Here is a 27,336-nt window from a genome sequence, read left to right on the forward strand (position 1 = left end):
CGGGGGGTTTGGGAGAACTCCCTCGAAAAATTTTCTGAAGCCTTCACAATAAAATTTTTGAGGATCTTTGGTAATATTAGGAGGAGGACAAGTTAGGAAGACCTCAGGGAGTTTTCTCTTTGTAGTAAATAAAAATAAGGTTTCAAAGAAATTCTGGAAGGTAGTCTGTGGCGGACGTGCGTCCAAGAGACCCCATAGCACCAACAGCCTTGAACTTTTGTACAAAATTACTTCGATCGCCGGGGGTGTGCACCTGGGGTTTTATTTTTTTTTAATTAAAATTATTTTTTTTTTTTTTGTAATTAATTTTTTAAGCTCAAATTTCGCGTAAATTGCCTATTATCGCCTATTAAAGGGATGAAAAATTACTTGCATATATTAATATTATATATCGTTGGAAAGAATTGAATTTTCCGCGTCTACGAAATTTGTTTCAATGCTCTAACTTAAATACGGCGGAAGTTTTTTGCGTTTTTAGCTCGAACTTTTTTAGGCTTAGCTAAAATATAGGCACTACTTTCCTCATTGAATCTATCAGTACAAAGCGAAGGAATTGTCTTGCGGTTTTCTTTTTGACACCACTGAAAAGAGCGGCTTTTTTTACTCCAGATCTAACTCGATTTATGGTCGGAAAACTGAGCTTCTATCTCCAAAGGAAAAAAAGTTACAAGCCGTTAAAAATCAAATTCGAATAATCCTCATCTCCACTAAAATTATTGATGTTTTATTTGGCGTTGCCATAGTTACGTCTTTTCGATTCGCATGTTTCTTCTTTTCCTTATTCACTAACTTTAAGGGTTTCGATTTTAACGGAAAAAACTTAGGCTCAACTCAATTCAAGCCTCGAACTATGAGCATAATCTATTACTGAGACCATGAATACAAAACTGCAGTTTTGCAATGCTCAGAAGCCCCTTAGCCCTTACGGCTCTACAAGTTGATACAAATTTTGAAACCCGGGGAAGGGGTGCTTTTTGATCCAAAGGGTTTTTAATTTTTTTAAATTTGTTTCTTTCTAACTGACGATTTAAATCTTTGCGAATCAAATAATATTGCGGAGCTTTAGCGAAGAGGGAACAGATCCCCCTTAGTTTTTTAAATTAAAGTCCAAAAGACGAAATTTATTCGGCCGTGAATGATGATGATTGATTAATTGAGAGGGCATTTCTCGGAGGTTACGTTGGGAACACTCTCATGGTTTTCGAAACAGCAGCCCTAAATACTCATGTGCAGGCCATTTTTAATGACGTTTAGGGCAAGAAATGGGGTTTGAGAACGTTTTCCCGGAATTTTTTCAATTCCTACGTTTTAAAAACTCAATTCCTGACCAGCTTCGGGAACGTAAAGAGAAGGAATTTCAGTTCCCTGTCTTTATTTTAAATTTTAATTATTGATAAACATAGTGTGGTAATACCTTCTTCTAATTTTCTTTTGCCAAACACGATTATTTGCTTGGATTTCCCATAGTAAAATTGTAAATTTCCAGCCTAATATTTTTGTTTTCTTGAAATACAAGCGTCTGCGGCCCCAGAAAAAGAATTTTTAACATTTTGAACGGATGTGGTAATTTTGTGCGATACTTTAGGTCTTATTTATTCCACTTCATTTTATATAAATGTTCCTCCTGCGTCTCTTGATTAAGCTTTTGATTTACTTACGATTTTTACGTTCAAACATCTAGAACTTCTGTTGTGATCATTTATCACAATACTTTGAATCTCTTTTAGTTTATTTAACTGTTTTTTTTCTCTCTCTCTCTCTGTTTCAAATATATTTCGGTGACCCAGGCATTTTTCTCCTCTTAGCAACGAATTTCATAACAATATTTTTCACCAAAAAATTACATATGGGAATGTTTCGGCGGCCCCTTATGAAGTCATCCTATTTATTAATCCATGTTTTTTTTTTTTTTTTTTTTTACTGAAGAATCATGAAGCATGGTTTTGTATAACCAGGGCCACCGAGAGATAAGGCGTGCACTATGTTAGCTATGTGAAGCGTACATTTCCGCGGCCTTTACTTTGATAATCTTAATAAAAGAGAATCATTGATGTTCCTGAATTGTATTTTAATATTATATTTTCCATTCAAATTTTACTGAAAAAATACGTTTTTCTCTATTATTTCAGTTGTTTATTTGTATTTACTATTTTATTTTTTTTTAAACAACGAAGTTTCCCTTTTTTTTCGTTTGCTACATCACCACACGGAAATTGGCGACCCCACTTATTAAAAACTGGGGGGGGGGGCGTAGCACCCCCCCCTCCCCCCACACACACACTCCTTGGCGTCGGCCCAGATCTTGATAATGTTAGTGGAAGGTGAGTTTCAATGCCATTCAACCGGCATTTTTTCGAAATAGATACTCCTAAAACGCAATTCTAGGATTGTCTTTGATTGTGTTAAGGAGAGAGGGGGGAGAATCAGGGGCTCTCTCTTATAAATTTTTCAAAATTGCAGTTTCAGATGACTTGATGATAAAGATGATGTTATTCGGGCGCTACAGTGAGGGGCGCTCTCATGAAAGTTTTCCAAAATCGAAGTTACGTTGTTAAAAAGGATGGATAGCACACAGATACCCTGTGACTGATATTCTTCGGAAATCCTTAAAAATAGATTCAGCTATTCAGCATACATGGAAAATCAGAACTTGAGAATTTTAACGAATCAAATATCCTTCTATGCATATCAGATACCTTGTATGCTTCCATCAGCGAAAACCAACATCACTGAAAGTTTTAATAAAAATCATCTAATGATAAATTGAACCAATAAGTTTAAAAATCGTAAAGAAGATGATAGTAAAGTGAAATGAAAAATTCTGCATAAACTTCAGCTAGTTTATGAAAAAACTATAGTAATTGTCGATTAGAGGGATTAAAAATATGTTATTCGCAAACTTCGAAGCTAGTTCTTAACTATTGTCAAGATGCAAATGAATCAATGAAAGACCAGTGCACAGTGGTCAGAATTATTACAAACATTAAATTAAGGAGAGGGGAAAACTTTTTATTTTAGTCATTTTTGATCTCTCTCCCTCTCATCACGGTCACACGTATTCATCATGCAGAATTGTGCTACCCCCCTTCCGGAAGATTTATAATAAATTAAAGGGGAAGCAAATCGTCTGATCAAGCTTTGAAACGGGCACTAACTCCATCCCGTCTCTGATGTTCCCTTTATTGAAAAGAGACACGGGTATTAAATTTTGGAAAGAGTACGTGAAAAAAGTATTACTTATGCATCTGTTTCTTGTTGAATAAGTTTAAATAGTTTTTCCTTCTAAAAATAAAAAATTTCATGTTCTAAAGAAAATCAAAACTTCTGGAAAAAAAAATCCCCCCCAAAAATTTTGATGGCGCAACTTGCGCCATAATCCCCCCCCCCCTGTGGGCACCCCTGCCCACACACTCATGCCTACACCGACACAAACACCCACGCCTACACACACGCACACACACATACAACACTCATGCTTGCACATACACACACCTACACACACACAACACTCATGCCTGCACACACACAGACACTCATACACACAAGCCTACACACACACACACCCTCGTGATTGCGCAAAGCATAATTTGAATTCCAGATGTCAAAATTCAAACTAATGTCATCTTTATTTATTATTATTATTTTTTTTTAAACTAAACCTTCAAAACCTCGAAACTATGTTTTGATGACTCATTTCAGAGAACTAAGAATAGCAGATATTTTTTGCCCAAAGAGTAATCTTTGGTAAGGTAATTTGTGCTTTATTTACGTTGTTTTTCTCCAGATACTTTCTTTGTATAGTTTCGATCAAAAAAGAAACTTTTTGACGTTATTAATGTGAATTTTCTTGATTCAACTGTTAAGGTGCCGTCTCGCACTGGAGCAACGAGCTGGATTTCTCTAACTAGCTGCTCCGTTGCAATGGGCTACCCCTGGAAATCGAAAAGGCAGCTCTTTATCTAGATGTGATACGTGCAAAAACTACTAAAGGGTATAGACCGGTTAGTGAATAAACACTGAAGCAGAAATTCATTTTCAAAAATTCATAGCATCGTTAAAAATTTTAGCATTTGGCACATGACGACAGTAAAAACATTTTAGATGATATATGTAACAACATTTTAAAAAAGTGGGAGAAGTTTTGTAGTTCGGTACATGTCAGGTTTTTTAGGGATTTGAAGTGAAAAAAGTACCTAGACCCAGTGAATAAATAGCCCAAATAGTCGTTAAATCAAACATTCGCTTTCTTTCTGGAAATGTGTGAAAGGAACTTAGGGACCATTCATTAATTACGTAAGGGTCCCGAGGGGGAAGGAGGTTGGAAAAATCTCTATATACCCTTACTTGGGGGGGGGGAGGAGGTCACACCCATTCTTACGTAATATTTTCCAAGTCGATATTTTATATTAGAAATCGCGTGGTCAAGTGGTTTCCAGGGCCGGACTGACCAATCGGGCAGTTGGGCGATCGCCCGAAGGGCCGGTGGGTCGCGGGGCTGGTAGCGATTTGTGGTTAAGCTCCCCACTTTTTTTTTTTTTACTTGCAACACTCTCTTAGTAAAGACAAATTTGAAGGAACATCAAATTTGGTGGTGCCGGTACCTGACCTACGTTTAATAGAGATTTGGGACCTTGAGAGGCAACCAGGCACAGGATATAGGTTTAATACCAAAAGTACCTACGATGAGGTATTTTTTGAGTGTACTCCGGACCGAGGTGAGCAAAGGCGGGGACCCCCTGTGTGTTGATTTTCGAGCCTCCTATGCTGCGATTTCGATGCAGGCCCCTATAGTTGCCGACTAGGCTGAGATGGTCTCTCGACGGGCCTGAGTGTACTTCAGGATCGTCTTCAAAGGAGTATAGAGAGTGATACCCCCCCCCTTTTAGAATTTCATTCTAATTATATTTTAGTAATGCACAAAAAAAGGAGGCCTTCACAGTGCTACGAAATTAGAATAGTAGTAATAATAAATGAACTAATTGGATAAAAGTAACACAAAGTATTTATTCTGAAAAATTTAAAAATATAGTGTAATCTTAAACAGAATCGTCCAAAATACTGTATTATTAAAATTACCTAATTAAAGGTTACCAAATGTACGTTTAAAATTTTTCAATTAAAAAAAAAAAGTATATAGTGTAAACTCGCGACAAGCTTCAGTTTAAAAAAAATGAATAGATAGATAAAATTGATAGTTTCATAGGGGCCTCTGATATATTTACTTCTTTAATAGTTTACATAAAATATCAGCACGAAAATCACAGCTAAATGGAAAAAAAAAAAAAAAAAAAACAGGAGCCACCGAAATATATTTTTAATAGAAAAAAAAGTTCAAATACAGTGGGAGAGTTTTAAAATATTGCACTAGGTATGCACCCCAGTTAGGGTCGCTATTTTGTCCACTTTTTTGTAAAAAGTCCGGGACGCCGGGAGAAACTGGACAGAACTGGACGAAATGGACAGAATGGACGAAATCAAAAATAAACTGATTTATACATACATAAATTTATTGTTATGGTGTAATAATATTAGTATATTACATTTTATATTATGCGTAATAAAATTTAACAATGTGAATAAGTTATTGGGTATGATCAAACTATTATATACAATAGTAGAAAATAAACTCAATGTGAAAGTCAAATAAAATGCTTGGAGACATACATAAGCCCAGGATTATAATTAAGGTAAATAATATTATTCTTCTATTTTAACCTCTTAATTCAACTACACACTTTTTTCGTTTTTTTAACATAGAAATGTTGTCCAGAAAAATGACAGAAAAAATGTGTTACATACCCATTTGTGAACTTTAAAGCTTTAGTAAGAACAACAGACAAATTATATTAACAAAATACTCAAAGAATCCAACAAAATGGCAGATAAAAAATTCCTTTTTTTAAATCTATAATAATTGAACTTGTTCCTAGGACTGGAGAAAGACATAAAAACCAGCAGACAAACTGAAAAATGATGTTCCTCGATTATTTAAATAATCAAATTCACTTAAAGAATGTTATTTTACACCTTTATAAGTATGCGTAATTTAGTACTATACACATTAAGTTTGTAGAATGTTGATGTAAATTTTTAGATATTTAAATGTATCGTAAAACCGTACAACTTTGGACAACTTTATATGTGTATTTTTCTTCATATTTTCATCATTCTTTGCCAATAAAGGTTGAGCATTTAATCAAGGGCGGCCAGATGGGGGGGGGGGGGGAGGGGGCTCAAGCCCCCCTTTGAAATTAGAACTTTCTTGCTTTTAGTACTTTTTTCTTTGCGAAAATGTAAAATCATTTCTTCTCCAGCCATTAATGAATAAGTTATTAAAACTGTCAAATTTTAATAACTCTATTCTGTATTAAAATTGGTTTCTATGGGGGAAAATATCCTGCTAAACCATGAGGAAAATATCTGAGGCCCCCCCCCCCCCCCCCTGCCCCTTAAAATTTTGCATATGGGCGCTCTTGCATTTAACCATACACTACCATACATTTCAGCTGTAGTGTGACGCTTCGAAAAAAAAATCTAAATTACACACAAAGAGAGGGGGGTTATTTTGTATAGCGGTATAAAGTTTGCACATGGTGGTGACAACTTTAGACCACCTCATATTTTCCTTGATATGCACCGCTAAACCACTCCAGTCTGAAGTTACAATGGATCGTTCTGTTCCAATCCCGTACAGTGCAAAAATTGTAAAAAAAAATTTTTGTATACTTACTTTTTCCGATTTATTAATTGTTTTATACTTTTTGAGTCAATTTCAGGTTCTCTTAAATAAAATCGATGGTGAAAAATACAATAGTTTATTCAGATACATAAATATGAACATTAGATAGTATGAAAAGCAATTATTTGGTACCTACTGATGGATTTTATTATTTTTTTTACAAGGGCAGTTTTGTTTATAATTTTTTATAAGGACTTGATACAAATTTTGTCCCAATTGGGTAGGTTGGTTCGTTGTCGCAATAACCTTTTTTTATATCAAATGACATAGGGGGAATGAAGTCAACAGCAAAATTTACCCTTTTTTGTTTTCCTTGTTGAAATTTGGTTGTTCCTATTTCGTGGATCACCTTTTCCATCAAATCAGGCGAATAGTTGAGGTAAGGACGGCCGCCTATCTTTTCTCTTTTCCCTGGATTCATGTTTAAAACTGAAGAAAACCCGAAAACTAAAAAAGCTGCTCAAGACAACACAAAATATTGACAAACGATAGTAAAAATGGGTGGTCTAAAGTTGCAACTCGAATTCCAGGATTTTATTTACTTCGAAACAACAGGTAAACGAAACAACATCAGGATTCGCCGATAAGGCTAAATCATCTTAGATATCTAAGTAATAAAGTAATAAACTTGCCTTCGGAAAATTCGATCGGCAAATATAGGTTTCGAAGGAGACTTTGAGAGCTGAAGCAAAAATTTCAGAAAACCTCCCAACACAAATGAATGTTGACACGAGAATGATAACACTGGAGCTTGGGGTAAACATGAACTTCTCTGGACAACACTTGCGAAACTACTGAACATTTTTAAAGACTTGAGCTTTGCTCCAACGACCACTACATGGCACATACTACCAGATTCCTTCAATGGTCTAAAGTTGCAACCCTGGTCTAATGTTGTACTGTTTTACGGTATTTGAGAAACGAATGAGGGCACGCCAAAAGAGTGACTTTCTGGGTGTTCAAAAAATTTTGTTGGGAGGAATAAATGAGTTATTGTTTTAATAAGAATGGAATAACATCGCAAAAAATATTTCCAAGTATTAAAAAAAAGAAAAAAATTCTAGGTGAAGCAATCCTTGTGTTCGGCTCCTGGGACATAATATTATTGGATTTCGGAGAATCACCCAACTGCGTGTTTGAAATTTCAGGTTCGAAAAATTGTCGGGCCCCCAAACCTTTCCCTCACGAACAGTACAAAGACATTCTAAAACTGCGCTTTTGAAACTACAATTTCGGAAAATTTCCGGGAAGAGACTATCAGAAAACTCCTCCATTCAATTTCGAATTCCTTTCAGAATCCTATTTTAAAACATTTCCGGAGGAGGGCCTCCAAATCTCTTTTCCCCAAGCACCGTCAAAGATTGTCTGAAATTGCGTTTTTAGAACTACAATTTCGAAAAATTTCCGATAGAGATCCCTAACTTTCAACCTAGTTTCAACTTCGAAATATACGAGTGAGGGCTCTCGAACTCACTCCCCCTCCCCCCACTACACACACACTAGTTTAAAGATTGTCCAAAACGGCGTTTATAAAACTACAATTTCGGAAACTTCCTGGGGGAGAAATCCCCGAGCTCCCTATGTCTGTGAGAATGTTACAGTTATGATTTGGTTTATATTGCTAACATTTCAGCCTTTCAATGACAACCTCTTAAACCAGAAGCTGAAATCTTTCTCGCTCTCTCTCTCTCTCTGTTAAAATTCGTTAATAAAAAAGTTTTGAAAAAAAAATAGAACCGACTTCAAAATTGCTCTAAAAAGTGAAAAATAATTTTATTCTTTAAACACCATCGATAATACTTTTAAACATAATTTTTGAAGTTGGCGCAAAAACGATCGATAAAATCATTCACAGCCATAACTCAACTACAAGTATAAATTTAACCACGTCCAGTTTCTTCACTACCACATGCATTACGCATTGATGACAGCATATTTGAGTAACGATATAAATGTTTCGTTCCTAACTTTGGATGATTTTTTGATAAAAATATGAACGAATCATGGTTACAATGGATTTTATTTTTTGTTTTTGCGCCAACTTCAAAAATTATGTTTAAAAGTATTATCGATGGTGTTTAAAGAATAAAATTATTTTTCACTTTTTAGAGCAATTTTGAAGTCGGTTCTATTTTTTTTTTTTTTTCAAAATTTTTTTATTTCATTCTTTTTAGTGTAAATGTAGATATTTCAGTAAAAGTAAGAAGTTACCTAGTAAGAAGTGCGACTCTACATCACTGTATTGCTTTAGAAAAGCCTTTATTCAAAATTATCATTACAATTACTATTAATGTTACAGTTATATGGCACCAAACTTTTATAACAATGAGTCTCATATTGTCGCGTAGATGAAGATAGCGAAGACAATGTGAAAGCCAAATGAAGCGAATACTCGTTAGTCTCAACTCGAGATCTTTATTCAGAACCACGAATGAACGTTACATCTCCTTATATACAACTTGAAAAAGTGCTGGAACTTTCCAGACTTGAAAAGATACAAAAATTAATAGAACATTCGAGAAAATACGGGAAACAGTAGAAACGAAATTTTAGTGAAATTCACTTTGCCCTAGTCGGGATTTGAACCCGGGTCGCTCGTGTGGGAGACGAGAATTCTACCACTGAGCCACCGTTATCCACGGATGAAAAGTGCGAACTTTGCTACAATATAATTTTAATCATTTAATAGGGAAATTTACTGTTTTTTTGCCCATAACTTTTTTTCTAAAGAACAAATATGGTCAAACAAAGTAATGGGACCTAAGTTGAGCCATCCTCTATCCATTAAAAAAAGAATCATCAAAATCGGTTCACTAGGTGAGACGCTATGAGTGGACAAACAAAAAAAAAAAAAACATACATACGGTATGAACTGATAACCACCTCCTTTTTGAAGTCGGTTAAAAATTGAGGTACCACCAAACTCATAGACTCCCCTAGTTTTTGACCTTGCGACCTGCATTCATTTTATTGCTCTTTTTCCTACCATTTTCAAAAAACCCTTAAACTTGCAAGATTGTGTATATGGGGGAGGGGTAGATTTATCCCTGAGATTAGGGCCGGTTTTGTGTAAACGCCCGGGCCGTTTTAACGGTCCAGTCCGGCCCTGGTGGTTTCGCAGGGATCATATTTCATTTGCTCCTGGAAGGTAAAAAACGTATTGGGATGAGTTGTTTATTACTTGTTTTTGAAAGAATAAATAGTGTAAAATATAATAATAGAATCGTATACTGTGTATGGCATGTCTTACTTATTTTTAATTAGTATCGCATCATATACAAAAATTATTTGTCGAAAACATGCAGCCTAGGTTCCTTTTAGTAAATATTTCTTTCCACAAAAGGGTTTTAAAAAATAATTTATAATAGTGAATTTAATAACGGTTCCAGTGATGTAAGAATCGAGGGCCCGCTACGCGGACCCTCCGAATGGTGGAACCTAAGGCTTACAGCTAAGTGGAGGGGTGTGTGCGGAAAAAAGTGATGTAAGACTCGTTATTTTATCATTTTGAAAAAAGAAATGGAATATTACGTAAGATATGGAGGGGGGGGGGGTAAAAATCTTACTTACGCTTACATGGGGGGAGGGGGTCAAAAATTGCCAAAATCATCCTTACGTAATTAATTAATGGCCCTTACTACTGTCAATTCATCCAAGAAAAATGCTTTAAAAGCTTATTTTAAAATTAAAAAAAATACGACGGGTTCATTCACTGGCCCGTCCTTAACTTTCAATTCCATTTGAATTAATGTGTATGAACTAAGTATTTAATTCATAGCACACGTTCATCATTCAACGGCTAAAATGTACAGACGACTGAAAATTTTAAGGTTCTATCAAATGGTAAATCATTTCATTCCTTCGGCTTGATTGTATTGGTTAATATCACTCAAACTATGTTTCATAATCAAACGTTAATATAAGACGTAAAATAAAACTTTATCATTTTTACTGTCAGAAATGTGTAAAAAAAAAAAAAAAAAAAAGATTCTGATAACATTCTTCATTTAAAAGTTTGTTTAATGAATCAAACATAATACTGACAGGTAACGCATTTTCACACTGATCAGATGATTTATTTCACGATTTTTCAGACTGAACTTCAGTGCGCATACAAAAATGGAAATAAATAAAAATATGCAAATATTTTTGCACCTCTCTCTGCATATATACATATTCACAATGTGAGTTATCATCTCCTATACAAATTTTCAAATGTTTTTCCAGTAAATTATTTACATTATGCAGTGGATAAGTCTGTGCTCAAAATGACTCCGGAAATTCCATAATGAAACGCCGGGCAATATCCTTTCGTAATAAATATCACTAATGCTCAGTACAGTGTAAAAAATGTCAAGTCCTTTGACGGCTACGAGTATAAATTTATCCAGGCCCGTCATTCAGGAGGGACAGGGGAGGGGACAATTCCTATCCTCTCCTGACTGTAAAAAATTAATGTATTTACATATCAGTGGTCGTGTATTTTTTTGTTTTTTGAATAGTTAACATTACAGGGTTCCCATTAGAGAAAAAAAATATGGGTGAAGAAATGTCACCCTCTGTTGAAAAAAGAGCGAGATTTTTAAAAATTGAGAAAGATTATTTTTCAAAACTCAATATTCAATAATGGACGTGACAAACTCGCGAGAAAGTTCTACATGGAAATATTTTTCGAGTGAGATTTATTTTAAACTAGCTGCATTGCCCGTCTTCGCCCGGTCTACCTTGAAAATAAAAATTGTGTCGAGTAACGTATATTCAGCAATCAGGCTGAACTAAAAAAAAACGCATCATGCAAAATTTCCCTTAAAAACAATGATGACAGATATTAAAATACTTTTAAGAAATTCAATTGAGAAAGATCGATTCAAAAAGCGTAACCATGGAAACACAAAATAAAATAAGTTTAAGGAATTAAAATGCAAAAGAAAATGGTTAACAATTTGAACGGATATGAGATTTTTTGAACTTGATTTAAAAAGGCTTGTTAACTTTTTTTCCTTTCGAGATAAAAGCTTATTTTTTCGACCATAGGTCGAGTTAGATCTGGAGTTAAAAAGGGCGCTTTTTCCAATGGCGTCAAAAAGAAAGCTGTAGGACAAATCCTTCACTTTTTATTGATTTATTTAATGAAGAAAGTAGTGTCCTAAATTTCAGCTAAGCCTAAAAAAATTCGAGCTAAACACGCAAATAACTCCCGCCGTAATAAAGTTAGAACATTGAAACAAATTGCGTAGAACGCGGAAAATTCTACCCTTTCTAACGATATGTAATATTAATACGTGCAAGTGATTTTTCACCCCCATATTTGAGAATTTATGTGAAAATTGGACGTAAAGTGGAATAAAAAAAGAACTATTCATCGAATTTTATTCGAACTGGTCTGCAAACCTTTTCAGGACTTAAAGGAACAAACTGTGAAAATTTCAGCGCAATCGGCCGGGTAGTTCTCGAGTTTTGCGAGTTCAAACACACAGACGCTTTTTGGGGACTTCATTTTATACTATGTAGAGAAGTGCGCAATTCTCGCGGTCTATCAGGAACCCTGAGTGAGTTAAAACCCTTTGCCCCCCCCCCTCCCCCCACTTCTCCTCGGGAAAAATTCGAAATGACGGGTCTGAATTTATCTGTCTGGAGATTCATATTTTATAAATGGAGGTGGGATGATCGTATCAAGGCGTCGATTCTGAGCTCGTCGTCGTATCATTTAGTTCATCAGAATGATGCACATCACCAGAGTCCTCCGAATGTGTGTCAATCTCTGCCGTTGTCGAAAATGCCCAGCTATCTTCGAAAACCTCAACCCCCGAGTCATTGTGCAGAACATCCGCCAGGTGACATTGACGCTTCGCCAGGTGCTGCTGCAGTCCCGACGGCAAGGGGTGGTCCGGGGAGAGGCCCTCCTCCTCCAGGAGGAACCGGATAGCTTCCCTCGCGCAGGCGCGGAATCCGGCTAGCAGGAGTTCCGCTTGGCGGTCGTCTTCAGCTGTGGCCCCTACCAGTTCCGTGCTCTCATCCGGGTTTTCCAGAATGTCAGGCATGATGAAAGTTCCTGTGAGGGAAAAAAATCATTAACATTTCATGAATTTATGTACTACTAGTGGTACCCGCACGGCTTTGCCCGTAATAGAAAAATTAAAAGGTCTTTTGGTTCGATAATGTGTGGTGAATTTTCTCGCCAATTGGCTTGTGCCCATGTTACGGTTCCACGTAATGATAATTTCGTAATTTACTCGTCCATCTTATGATAATTCTGTTCTTAAAATTGGAATAGAAAAAGAACCACATCGAATTTTCAAAAAATCGCTTCGAGGTGCACACCCCCATGCTACAAACTAACGTTGTGCCAAATTTCATGAAAATCGGCCGAACGGTCTAGGCGCTATGCGCGTCACAGAGATCCTGACAGACAGAGGGACTTTCAGCTTTATTATTAGTAAAGATATATATTAGGGTGGTTCAGAAAAACTTTTTTTCAGCTAGCGTCCAGGACACCCCCTATTTTTTTTAGACTTACTAATGGTATTATGCTGTAAAAGTTTTAGCTTCTTACTCAAATTTTAAGAGGGTGCTCAATGACCCTCAATTTAACATTAGCCGTAGCACAGAAAATGTCATAAATTTAGAAACAATTATTTCCCTAATTGTTTTTTTTTTTTTTGTAAATTATTATTTAATTTCACTGCATATGCATATTACTAGTGTATATTATAATGTGTAGCACTGTTTTTTCAGTTCAATGTATTTTTTAACCCCCCCGACCCATACTTATGAAGTTCGGGGGAGGGTTTGAGCACCCTCTTTCAGTTGAAATAGGAAGCTAAAATTCTTCCAGTATATTGCTATCCACAAGTCTAAAAATATTGAGGGGTGTCCTGTTAACTAGGCGAAACCCCCCCTTTTTTTATACATATATGTATTTTCGAACCACTCTAATGTATATGTTTATATATACAGTCGATGCCGGTTAATAGGACCATATTTGGATTGGGCCATTTTGGTTCTAATTACCGGCTGGTCCGATGAAGCAAACGGTGGCCTGTGCTAATTCTGTATTAACTACCAGTTTGTTTGGCACTCTTGACTTCCTTAAGAGGTTTTCCGCCTCCAGCTCAGTCACTTCTTATGCAGGGCTGATGAGTGCTAAAAAGCACGAAACTTCAGTCCTCGGCTGGAATGACTGAGTTGGCGGTGTATTTCATGCAGGACCTGTGTAGCTTGACCGAACAAGCTAACTATACGCAAAACATGAAAATGCTTTTATAAATATTGTGAGCCTGATGATGAGTATACAAAGATGAAAAAATGGCTTTTTACGAAATTTTTCCATTAAAAAATAAATTAAAATGAAGCGAATAATATTTTTACACTCGTTCAACAACGTGTGCAGACCGATACGGTTTTAATTATTCCTTCCAATCAGTATCGATTCAATTCAATAACCAGAAGTAACTAAATATGTGAGAGTGAAAAAATTTGATAAAAAGTAATAATCTGTCATTAAAAATTTCAATGAAGTGTTTTAATTACGTATTTTACAGCTAAACATTTTTTTTTTTTTTTAAATCACACATTTTTGAACGTGCTAACTAAACGGAAGAAATGTGAAATTTCACTGAAATTTTGATCTCTGCTGGAACAGTGCCTCCATGTAATAGGAGTTTCGTTATCTTTTTTTTTTCCCTACAAATATTGCTGAGTTTAATGAGGTTGTTTCCTTCAGTCAAAAGTAGTACTTTTTGTCACTGAAATTGATAGAATAAGCAAAAAATTAAAAAAAAGAAAATTAATTTGAATTCTGAAATTTTGAATTCAAATAATGTTTTTCGCAATCACGAACTGAGACAGGACCCTACTCATTGGAGTTATTGTTTCTAGAAACGGCTCCTGTTCCCCCCACGCCTGCCTCTCCTCCTGGGCGATTACGTGTGCATAGTTGTGTGTGTGCGTAGACCTGTGTGTATGCACGTAGGCGTGTGTGAGTGTATGTGTGTGAAGTCGTGTGTTTGTGTGTGTGTGAACGTGCGTGTGTGTAGGACATGGACGCCTCCGACCAGGAGAAGCGGATAGCTCAAAACCGGAGCAGCCGCTCCGCGCCGCGTCGCCAGTAGAGGACGGTGGGCGGTGGTGCTGCAAAGGCTTCTGGTCCAATTTGAAAAAGGCACGGACACCAAAAACGGTCAAATGAGAACAATAAGCAATCGTGATTGCTCAAAAAAAAAAAAAAAAAACATGGACTCAGAAAATACTTTTATTTTACCAACAGTTATTTTTTAATTAATTTTTTAAAATGTCCTATTCTTCAAACAAGGCGTGGTCTTTATGACGTCACAAATGATGTACTGTGGGGCATCTTTCTACCGCATTTCCACATTATGATAATCAAGAAGCGAATTAAAATTGCGCTCTACGCTTGCAATCAACCACATCGTTGCCAATACACGTGAGTAAAGATGCGAATTAAATATTTTGGACCGTGAATGGCAACACTGAATGGCATTTCATCATTTGTGATGTCATCGGCAGAAGCGTTAAACGATGAAAGAGCACCGATTTAAGTATTTTTTTAAAAATATTAAACTTAAAGAAATTATTTGAAAAACGGTCAGATTCTATGTTTTTAAGCATGCTCTTTCAGAAAAAAACTTTAAAAATTTTGGAAACGACCCCATTGAAAATTGCAAGGAACCATTATTAATTTTTATTGCACTAATTATTAAGTTCGTGCACACACTTGACACTCGTTTCAAGAGGTCGATTTTATTATTATTATTTTTTTTTTTTCCAATTTGTTCTCATTTTTCTCGGTTCGATTAAACGGATTTTTGGTCCCAATAAGCGAATAATTTTAGGCTTGTGTAATGGAATTTATTTTGGTTCATGAAGATTTGGCTCGAATAAGCGGTTGGTCCGATTAAACGGTGGTCCAGTTCGACGGATTCCACTGTATATAGAATTTTTCTCCTCTTTATTTTTATTTTTTTGCGTAACTTTCCGTTAAAGTTTTTTAAAAAGATGAATAAGAAATGGAAGAAGAACTAATGTATCGTAAAAAAATGGCCCAAAAAATCATAAATAAATATTCAAAAATTAAAAATTGGAAAGTATGGTTTGGAGATGAGGAAAATGAGTGCTTGTCTGTCTGTTGTCTGCCCTTAATAATTTCTGGGGGAGTTTTCGGATTCGAACCAGTGCCAGAACCAGGAGCCAGGAGGATGGTTTTGGGGGTTTTAACACATATTGCCAAATCGTAATGCGGTAGTTGAATACATAAAAGGGCGGTTATGACCAAAAACCCTATTTAGAAGACAACTTCTGGCTGCGCTACTTCGTAGGAAAAAGCTTCTGACGAAGAACATGTTTAAAAACGAAGAATCAAAACAACATCACTCTAGATCTAAATACCGGCAAAGTAGATCCCGAACTTAAAGGCGGATTTGATTGAAACAAACTTTGTTGGGAAAAGCTCTGGAAGAAAATTGTGTTCAAAATGAACAATTCAAAGTTTTTTGAGAGAAATGCATCCGAAAATTTTTTAAACCTTTGAAAAAAAAAAAAAAAAAAAAAAACTACCACTAAGAGAGAGCAGGAAAGAGTGAGATTCTGAAAAGTTCTTAGTTTTTGGTTTAAAAAATATCAAAAAGTTATTAATAAAAATCGAATTTTTTTCCATTTGGACTTAACATTTCGTCTCTGGCTTGTGTTCCCCTAGATAGATCACCGATTACAACAACAACGAATGTACAATAAGTAAAAACGGTTATGAAATAAGAAAAAAAAATCTTATAGTCATACCAAGCAAAAAGTGAAGTTTTGATCGTTTTGAGTGTATTATTTTTGGAATAATGAAAATTAATACTTTAGAGAGGATATATTTGTAGGAAAAAGAATTTAAACTTCCCTTGTATTTTTCCATGAAGGGCGCTAAACGTGCTTCAAGGGGGCTTATCTCCCTTAAGCCCCCTCCCCTCAACTCCGCACTTTTTCATGACAAGTGATCTACTTTATACGTTACTTTATTATGATTTTACTAGAAAATTGACCCTCAAGATATAAGGGTGAAAATGGGGTCGTTTCCAAAATTTTAAAAGATTTTTTTTTTCTGAAAGAGCACGCTTAAAAACACAGGATCTAACTATTTTTTAAGTAATTTGTTTTAGTTTAATATTTTTAAAAAAGTACTTAAATTGGTGCGCTTTCATTGTTTACATTTTTTGCCAATGGCATCAAAAATGATGAAATGCCATTCTGTGCTGCCACTCAGAGAGCAAAATATTTAATTCACATCTTTACTCACGTGTATTGGCAACGATATGGTTGATAGCAAGCGTAGAGTGGAATTTTAATTCGCTTCTTAGTTATCATAACGTGGAAACGTAGCAGAAAGATGCGGCAAAGTGCATCATTTGTGACGTCATCAAGACCACTCCTTCTATGAAAAATTGGACAGTTTAAAAAATTAATTGAAAAATAACTGTTGGGAAAATGAAAGAATTTTCTGGGTTCATGTTATTATCATTATTATTATTATTATTTTTTTTTTTTTTTTTTGCATTCTATTAATTTCAGTGACTAAAAGTACTACTTTTGACTGAAGGAAACAACCCCATTGCTTCTACGTTTGAACGAAGTCTGTTTGTGACATTTTAATAGTTGACATTTTAAACCTAACTCCAGTGGATGAACCCTAAACTCCAGTAGATAGCGTTCATTGTTGACCCCTTTTTCGTTTCTTCATTCCCCTGAAATGACAGTCTTACCAGTAAAAGAGTTAAGTTACCGGATCGAGTTCAGCCTCGTCACAATAAAGCCTTTCCCTGCATGTTAAACAATGCAAAACATATTATCAAATTATCATGCCGTGGCGCGAGTTTCATTGTTGATGACGTCAGGAGCGTTACTCGATCACTGTTTGTTACATATATGAGGAAATTTACTTTACATAAATAATAAATTGTGCAACATTTCAGAGGCCATGCGCTAAAAGTCACTTTGTCATAACGTATTCGTTTTTTTTTTTTTTTTTTTTGAGCAATCACGATTGCTTATTGCTTTCATTTGACTGTTTTGGCGTTCCTATGACTATATTTTCCCGCCAGCACCCTCTGCAGCATCACCGTCGACCGGCTCCTCACGATGCTGCTCCTATAGCGAAAACAGTCTCCAGGTTGCGTCAATATCCTGCACTTACACACATACATACACGCACATACATACACGCACATACATACACGCACGTACACACACACACACCTACACACACAAACATATACACATACACACATATATACACCTACACACATACACAAACACATAAATATATACACCTACACACACACACATACACACAACTATCCACACACTCACGCCTGCACACAAACACATATGCCTACACACACATACACATCCTGCACACACACACAAACACTCATATACACAACTACCCACACACTCATGCCTGCACACAGACACAAACACACATGCCTACACACAAACACACATACCCCCTACACACAAACACAATACCCCCCACACACGCCTACATACACACACACACTCGTGATTGCGAAAAACATAATTTGAATTCAAGAGTACAAAATTCAAATTAATTTTATTATTATTATTATTATTATTATTAATGTTTTTGTTTAAAAAAAGTCATTTTACCCTGTTTTTTTTTTTTTTTTGCTTAAAATTTTATAACTTTTTATAAAATTAATTTATTTCTTATTTCCTCAGATTTAAAATTTTTGCTTTAAAAAGTTCAAAAATAAAGTGACTGATATTTTTGAAAAACTTTTTCTTTTTTTTTTCTCAGTGATTATTTTTAGAATTCATGCAATTTCTGAGTCTATGCTTGCTAAATGGAAGCTCTACTTTTACAGAAATAGCGAAACAAGTTATACTCAGAAGAGGCGGCAGAAAAGAGAGAGAGAGAAGGGAGGGGATTTAAATGGTTCGCGACAGATGGTGTTGCCACCTGGCACATAGCTCCTTCAAAGCAGAAACTTCTAGCTAGCGGGTATGGCTTTTTTTTTTTTTTCCAACGCGCTTTTTTTTTTTTTTTTTTTTCATGGATTGAATCAGCTGGTACAGATTTAGATTCTTAACATTATTTCGAATTCTGTCTTTCAGTGGTGTCCAACCTTTTCTGTTTTCGTTATATTTGACTAATTCTCGCGGGCCGGAACACATACACAATTTCAAAATAGTTCATTATTTTCTAATAACATGGGAAAATATGGAAAAGAAAGAAAAAACTTACAAAACCAGTAATTGATATTATCAATTAGTTGATGCATGTTTTTCAGAAACCAATCTCTAAAGATTTGGTTCCAAATTTGTGACATTGTCATTAATCGTACTTTTCGATTTGTAACCAGTAGCGTTCCGCATGGTAGGGTATACTCCATACACGCCGTATACCCTCAAACATTTTTTTAGACATATAGCGTATACTTTCAAGCTCCAAAAATTTAAATATTACGACATATTATGTATATGATCGCATACACATATTGTGCGTAATGGATTACTGGGAGATTTACCCTCAGAAAAATAGATGGGAACATCACTGTTTGTAGCGTGACGCTTACTCAATCTTATCCCAATTTAAGCTTGAACTTTTATGCCTCAAAATCCTAACAGCACATCCAAAAGCAATAGCATGCACACTATCTGTTTTAACTTTAAAACCAGAATAAGGAATTTGCTCTTGAAAACATGCTAATTCCTTTGTTCTTATTTCAATTTTTTCTCCAAATTTTAATACAAATACAGTCGAGTCCCGACTTACGCGAGGGATGCGTTCCAAGACCCTTCGCGTAAGTTGAAATTTCGCGTTGTGGAAAAGGGTATGTGTAAAAACTTTTATAAACATACCCATACGATTAAAGACACTTGTAAACACCACCTCAAACTGTTAAAAACCATTTCTCAACTATACATTACTGTTTCTTAAACAAAAACTTGAATTTTTATTTATTGTATTTAAAAAAAAAACGTTTTATTCAACATAAAAAACGATGCAAAAAATCAATGACCAATGGGAAAGGAAGACGTAAAATTAACCACTACGGTACGTACATTATGTTGTAAGAAAAACAAATGCACTATAGTTGTTGAAACTTTCTCTTTTTCCTTCTATCTTCACAAACTTTAAATGAAACAGAGCTCTTAGATGTCATTATATTTCATCAACTTTCCCATATAGAATGAAAAAAATAAATTTAATATGAAGAGTAGTTATTTGTATAAGCGATGTTTAGACTAGCACGGTGTGGGAACTTCCGCCCTCAGCGATGCCAAAGGGATGAAGGTGCATTCACGAAAAAACCGCGATTCCCTTCGGAAAATTTTCATGTTGCGGGTGAAGAATTCGCGTTAGGAATAAAATTCTTTACCGGAGAAAAAATCGCGTTATATCCAATTCGCGTAAGTTGGATCACGTTGTAGCGGGAGTCGACTGTAAGTAACAAATTTAAGTTATAAAACACAAACACCGTTTTAACCTCGAAATCTTTACGCTAAGTTTCTAAAATATATGTGAAAATTTGTAATTTCATAGTTAAAAGGTGCTTGAAATCTTTCGATTATGAACTAGTTATCACAAAATAAGAATTAAAAAACAGAATAATACCAAACTCAGACACACACAAGAAATTTACTTGAAATTATATAAATCAGTCCACATCCTATTGATAGTCTCTGTAAAACTGTCTTTCTTGCCTTCGTTCTGAGTACTGCAAGAATCGAATTTCCTGTTTATACTTCACCCTTCACAACTGTTATTTTTACATTTTTAAGAGATATTTAAATGGATGAAATGTAGTAAAATTCCGAAATATGTATGTTTGAATTATTATTCGCAAAAATATGTTCACAAGTTTTTTTAACATGCACTTTTTCAATCCTCCTCCCCCTCTCCAATTGTTGAGCGTATAAAATACGAATTATCGAACTGAATTACAATCAAACTTTCTCCAACAGAAAATTTCCATTCTGAACAGATTAAAAATAATAATATAAACTATTAAATACAAAGGAAACCATAGCCTCTCCCCTCCCCATACACACAACTGTTATCTATGATAAGAGTACAACTTAAGATTGGGACCCTCTCAAAAAAGGGGACTAAAGCATCTCGAAAATTAAAAGCAAAAAAAAAAAAAAAACTACCAAATTTAATGCTGTAGCACGCATCCCCTACGTAGACTCTCTTCATAAACAAACAAATAAATTAAGAACGATTTTTACTATATTTCAACGGTACCTAATTTTAAGGTATAAGGTAGTGGCTACAGTTAAGCATATTTTGTGTCTTTTTTAAACTGTGCGTCTACAATATTAATTCCAATTTTAAAACTCAATGAGCGTATCATAGCCCAACTATTCCTTAATCGTCCTATTTCCTAAAAATGCCAGGATTTCAATTTTTTCAATTACTGAAGCAGTGGCCACTACTGATGCGTTTACCTTATTCCATAAGAAAATATTTTATTTTTAAATTCGCAACTCCAGAGCTCGAATACGCTACCTCTTGCGGTAATTAACAATACTGCCGAAAAAGGTAAAACATTCCATTCCACGTGTTTTCTTTGGGATAAATTAGAGGCTTCGGACAATTTGTGTTGTAATGTAATTTCAGAAGAATAGAAAAGAAAGCTTCTCACAAACACGATGAAAAATTATTGTCATTCACAAAGCGTCAAAGCTAGTTATAAGTTACGGTATTTGTTTGTTTTACCTTTTTCGTCCGCCTTACACTGTGGCTGCAGCGCCCCCTATAGTTTATTGGAGTTGCGAATTGTTGCAACTCTCCAAACAAATGTGTAACAATAATGAAAAATAATGCATGAAGAAAATAAATAAATTCAATAAATTACATCTAATAAATCCATTAACTTCGAAAATAAAATTTTTCGCAGTTGAAAAGCGTTTCAAGTAATCAATCGCTTAACTTCGTCATAAGTTTACTTAGACCATAGACAAGCGTTTCTGTCGTTATGAACAACATTCTCCTTTTTTCTTCAAGCCTGTTATTGTGATTTAAATTGCATTCAAATTTCTCCGTAGAACCAAATCTTAACTCTATGGAGAAAGGTATTTGTTTGAGTTTTTAGCGACATTTTTACAATGCATTAAACCTACTTTCATGATTTTCTCAAAAGGGCTTTTATGAAGAAGTGAACCAAAAAAATAGGTATAGATAGGACTAAGGCCCCTATATATACGAGCTGTCGCATCAGCTTAAGATTAGCCATTTTGGATCGGAGCGCGTGTTTGCGTGGATGTCTTTTCTGGCGAGTTATCGTGTTTGGTCACTGTTCACTGTGAGCAATTATTAGCGGCACACGGGAATTAAATAAAATATTATTTTCTGCAAATTTGGCGAAATCTGAAACTGCTCTGGTAACCTTAGCAGCGCAACAATGAAAAATCCGATCCAAAATGGCTAAACTTAAGCTGATGCGTCGGCTTATCATTATAGCGGCTCTAGATAGGACAGTTCTACAGAAAAAAAGTCCAAATAGCTGACGTAATTGTGAAGCAAAAAAATCTCACAAAATATCAACCTATATACATAATACACTGAGAAAAATGAAGTTTTCGAAAATGAGTACATTTTTGCTTTCAAATTTTCTTGAAACCTTTTGTATCAATAGCCATGTTTTCAAAAATAGTGTGCTGCATTATTTCATAATCAAGAATGAATACATAATACTCAGTTTTGAAATTATTACATATTCAAAAATGAGCACACAAGTTGATTTGAGTATTTGAATGCTTTAAATTTGAATACCACGTAGTCGGATCCATTTTGACTCGCGATATGTTCAAATTTGAGTACTTTTTCATCATTTTTGAAATTGTTGTTTTTAGAATATACAGTGCGGGGAACGGTTTTAAGATTAACAAAATCATTCTAAAAATCCTTGATTAAAATTTAAAAAAAAAAAAAAATGAAATTGGTACTGGAAGGGAAGTGTAATCAGGCTGGCAAATAAATAGGGAATCAGCGTAATCTCCACGGAATGACCTTTTTGTTTGGTTTTCAAGTGGGTGACACGGCCTTGCTCCCATATTCCTAAGTGCGATTGATGGAATCGGGTCAGCTTTGGATAGCAGTTGTTATTTCTCGTATCATGTTTGTCAATATTTTCAAACAAAATTGTCATAAGAAAGAAAAAAACAAATTCCGGTGTTTTTTTGTTGACAAAATGTTATCAAAGTGGTCTAGAAATGAACTGCGCGTGGAAGTGATGCAGTAAAAACTTCGATGGTGCAGGACGAAGGATGGTGCAAACAAGTAAAGGGGTGTGGGGGTCAAGGTGACCCGATCGGTGAGGCGTTGAGTCTCGGGTTTGGTTTTGCACTAAAGGTGATTGAGGCATGTTGAATATGTTCGTGGTCGGGGGGGGGGGGGCACAATGGGAGATTATGGCACAAGTGGCGCCATCAAATTTTTTTTTGAAAGGGGAGGGGAGGGGGTTAATTTTTTTAATTTTTTTTAATTTAAATTTATTTATTGATTATTTTTAATTTAAATTATTTATTTTATTTTATTCTACTTACATTTTATTTTATTTATTTATTTAGTTTATGTGTGTGTGTGTGTATGTATGTCATTAAAAGTCAGGACTTTTCTAATAAAATAATAATAAAGGTAAATAATGATTAAAAATAAATAAATAAATAAATAAATATTTTTTTAAATAAATAAATTTAAAAAGAGAGCTAAAACTAAAACATAAACGAGCTGATGTGTGCATCACATGACTTCCTTTTACTCCAATTTAATGTCATTTCCCCATCATTGGCAATTTTAATGTGATTCAATTGTTTACTCTCTAAATATCACCAACAGTGGACAAATTGAAACCAAATTAAAAAGAGGAAAAAAAAAAAAGGAAAAAAAAATCTCCAAATTTGTCGCCAATTTGGCGAAAAAACTTGGCGACCAAAAGACTGGCAATATATTGCCAAGTGTCCGACAAATTATAACACCACTTGAGTTTACATCGAAATTAACAATGATTTCCCCCAAAAAAGGGGCAAAAGACCCCCTTAGAAACATCCGAATGCAACCAAAAAGGAAGGTGCACAACTACACCCCACTAGGAGTCTACGTACCAAATTTCAACTTTCGCGAATACAATACTTCCTTTTTTGTAAAAGGAAGTAAAAAGGGAAAGAGGGCTGAGAAAAAAATGGAGGGGGGATTTGCGCCATTGAACTTGGGCCATGGGCACCCTGTTCGTGGTCACATAGTTCAACAAGTCCCCATTCCAAATCAATACAGTCGAACTCTGTTATAACGAGCCCTGATTGAACGAGAACCCGGATTTAGCGGGGAAATCAGAAATACTTGTTGGTACAATGTTAAGTCTATTTGAGCATAACTCGCTTTCAACGAACAAACCCCGGTTAAAGCGAGCAAAATTTTTGTGATTTGTAAAATTTCTATTGTTACAGCTCGATTTATCCTTTTTTGGTAAATTTTCTTTAACGTTCCAGAGTCAACCAAAGTTTGTGATAATCACAAATCCTGAGAATAAGCGGAAATAGCATTTTTTTTTTTTTTTTAAATTTGTGGAGTAAAGAAAAATTTAAAAATTATATATGTGTATATATTTGTATTCCTAAAAAATATTGACATAATAAAGAGACAGTTACCCAGTTCAAAGCAAAGTAACCAACGGATTCGGTTGTACAGTGATTAAAAAGAAGAATAAAAAAAAGCAACTAGGATGAATTTTTATGATTTTTTTTCACGAACTCGGTTTTTGCGAGCACTTGGTTATAACGAGCAAATATCGCGGTCGCTTCGCGTTCGTTATAAGCATGTTCGACTGTACTTTTTTGGGTGCTGGATCAAGGGTTGCTCGGCTCCTGGTCTGGATCAAAAAACAGAGTTATCTTTAGAGCCCCATCCAATCGACTAAACCGCGTGTTGTGGTAGAGGTATTGGGGACCCTGGAGTGTAGTGTAGTTTTTCCAGCATTTCTCGTTTTTTCATCGGTTCCCAGTTTTTTTGTGTACTAATAAAGTTAATTTAACCCGGATTGTAAGTGTGTTGTTTATGAATTTCCCGTATTTTAATTTTTCCTTTGGGATCTAAAAAAAAAGAAAAGAAATTCTAAAACAGGCAATATTGCTTTCTTGCTTTTTTAAAGATGATCCATGTTTTTTAACTTATGGACTTTTCGATCGCCAATGAAGATGAACAAGAAGAACCGGAAGCCAGGGGGCGAGATTTTTAATGCTTATGAAGAAAATATACTTGTTTCTATATTTAAACCTGGGCAGACTATTGTTCTTGATAATTAAAGCTTTCATAAATCTGCAAGAACGAAAAATGTAATAGAAAATGTTGGGTGCAAAATTTTGTTCTTGTCGCCTTACTCACCGGATTTAAATCCGATTGAGAAGTTCTGGTTTGCTATTAAGCATATCATAAGAAAAGTGCTGCCAAGCTTTTGGCACAATATTAATTCGGCTATTGATTTTGACCCCCCCCCCCCCACCAAGAGGGAGGGGCTGTTTTGAGGGGTATTTTCACGCTTTTGGGGGGGGGAGTCTTTAAGTTATTTAGAGGGGTCGCCTTCGCGCTCTTAGGGGAGGGAGAACCCCTGCGGAAGCACAGCCCGTCCATTCTTTCAATATTGCATTGAAGAGCTTACAAATAGTGAAAGACTATTTCCTTCTTCATAAAGACTCAGAGCCATTAGAAATTCAAAATTTAATTTTTCTCAATTATGGAACAAATAACAATAAAATTTAATTTACGCAGCTGTTGATGACCACGATGAAAATTATGTCAGAGGCTCAGAAATGCAGAATACATTTATCTCACTGGTTTCAAATTCAAGGGACAGTATTATCGCGATTCGTCCTCTAATTCTTCTTTGATGGAATCAATAATTAACACCTTTTTTCCTTTTTTTTAATGTGTAGGCCCTATTTAAAAGAGTCATTTTGACTCAGGAACCTATTTGCGAAATTATAGATTTCTTTTTCAGCTTATAAAAATACAAAATGAAAGAAATCATATGGTAGTTTCTTGGAAAAATTGGAAAAACCATGATTTTTAATGGAAACGACAGGTAGTATCAATATGTTATCTCAACTGTAGCATGGCTTTAATCAGCAACTGTTTTGAAATTCACACAGATATAGTTTATGAATTATTCAGTAAAACTTATATGTTATGAAGTTATGATTTTCTTTATAAATTATTTTTAAAAAACTCAATTGTGGTATGGGTTTATTTAATAACCTTGCCCTCGTGTTATAATCATTATGACAATGTTCCTAAGTAAACCCGCTCATAGTCTAGCATCTCGGTGACATTATATTGGGTTTAGTATTTAAATGGCTTGAAATGTTAGAGATTTTTTCCGTCCACATTCGAAGTATATTAGTGCATAATATTCATGTACTTAGAAGTAAATTCATTGACCTGAAAGAGCCCTTAAAAAAAGAGAAAAAATCAATTAAAAAACACGCACATTTAAGTCATTAAAACTTGGTTATGAAACATCAAAGGCGGCGGGGGGGGGGGGGGGCTACTCAATTTCCCGTGCCCCCTCCAAAAGATTTTTCTGTATCCGCCCCTGTGAAGGGGCCCGACGACCCAACTGACAAGGTTTAGCTGCTAATATTGAAAGCTGAGAATAAGGGAAACTTATAAGTAAAATTCAGAAAACTTAGCATGAATAAATTTAACGCCAAAAATTCAAGTGTATAAGTGAGTTTTAAAACATAAGTAGGGATTTCTTGAATTCGGCCTGTATATGACCCGAAATTCGGAATTCAGAAATCCGGCAGGATCCGAATATTCAGATCACTATTATTACTTTTTTTGAAGTTAAAGAACTATAACTCTTAGGCTCGAAAAATATTTTTAAATACGCATAGTTTTCTCTTATAAGTAATAATAAACATCCCTTGCAGCTTTTAAAGATTTAGGAAATTCGGTGAAAAATCTTTTAACCGCAATTTTTGGGAAATACAAATTTCAAAAGAAGGAAAGTGGAACAAAAATGGATCAAATATGACCAACCGTGAACCAGTCTCTGCTTTTCCTAGTACTAATTGATCCAATATTATAATGTCAAATTTTTCTCACTGAAATAATCGTTTTCTTTAAAGAATGAATCCTTTACGAAAACCATTCTTTTAAAAATGTATTTATATTTTTTGTGGGCTATTTCTAGTTGATAATGAAAAACAAGTGATGTGTGTGCTCCAGAAAAAAGAACCTTTAAGTAAAGCAAAGTGCTGTGTATTGAATTTCATCGGGTGTGCATTTTGTCTTGTGAAAAGTGCAGGATATTCGAATGTGTTTCTTACCGAATTCGTCTTCTATTGCGATTCCGGAGCTGCTGCCTTCGGGTCGCGCGATCGTCTGCTGAGCGGCAGCCGTCTGCGCGTGGCCGGCACGCGCCAATCGTTACGCTTTCGCACCGGCGCCCCCCTCCCCTCCCCTCTTTCTCTCTGCGGTGCACTTCCTCTCGAAGACGGCACGCGATTGGGTCGGCGGGATTCTGGGGAGAAGTTAAGAGGTCAACAATGAAATATGAACAATAGTGTTT

At 35.2% G+C, this 27,336-nt stretch overlaps 1 protein-coding gene across 1 annotated transcript; it reads right to left on the reverse strand.

Annotated features, from left to right (window-relative positions):
- Window positions 1-12,343: 12,343 nt before the first annotated feature.
- LOC129228144 (uncharacterized) lies at window positions 12,344-27,155 on the reverse strand. Its single transcript, XM_054862792.1, has 2 exons — window positions 27,095-27,155; window positions 12,344-12,791 (listed from the first exon to the last, which is right to left on the reverse strand). Exon 2 carries the CDS (start codon window positions 12,778-12,780, stop codon window positions 12,412-12,414), a length of 369 nt encoding a protein of 122 aa, XP_054718767.1. The 5' UTR covers window positions 12,781-12,791; window positions 27,095-27,155; the 3' UTR covers window positions 12,344-12,411.
- Window positions 27,156-27,336: the final 181 nt, after the last annotated feature.

This window comes from Uloborus diversus, chromosome 8 (genome assembly GCF_026930045.1).
Source record: "Uloborus diversus isolate 005 chromosome 8, Udiv.v.3.1, whole genome shotgun sequence".
NCBI lineage: Eukaryota > Metazoa > Arthropoda > Arachnida > Araneae > Uloboridae > Uloborus > Uloborus diversus.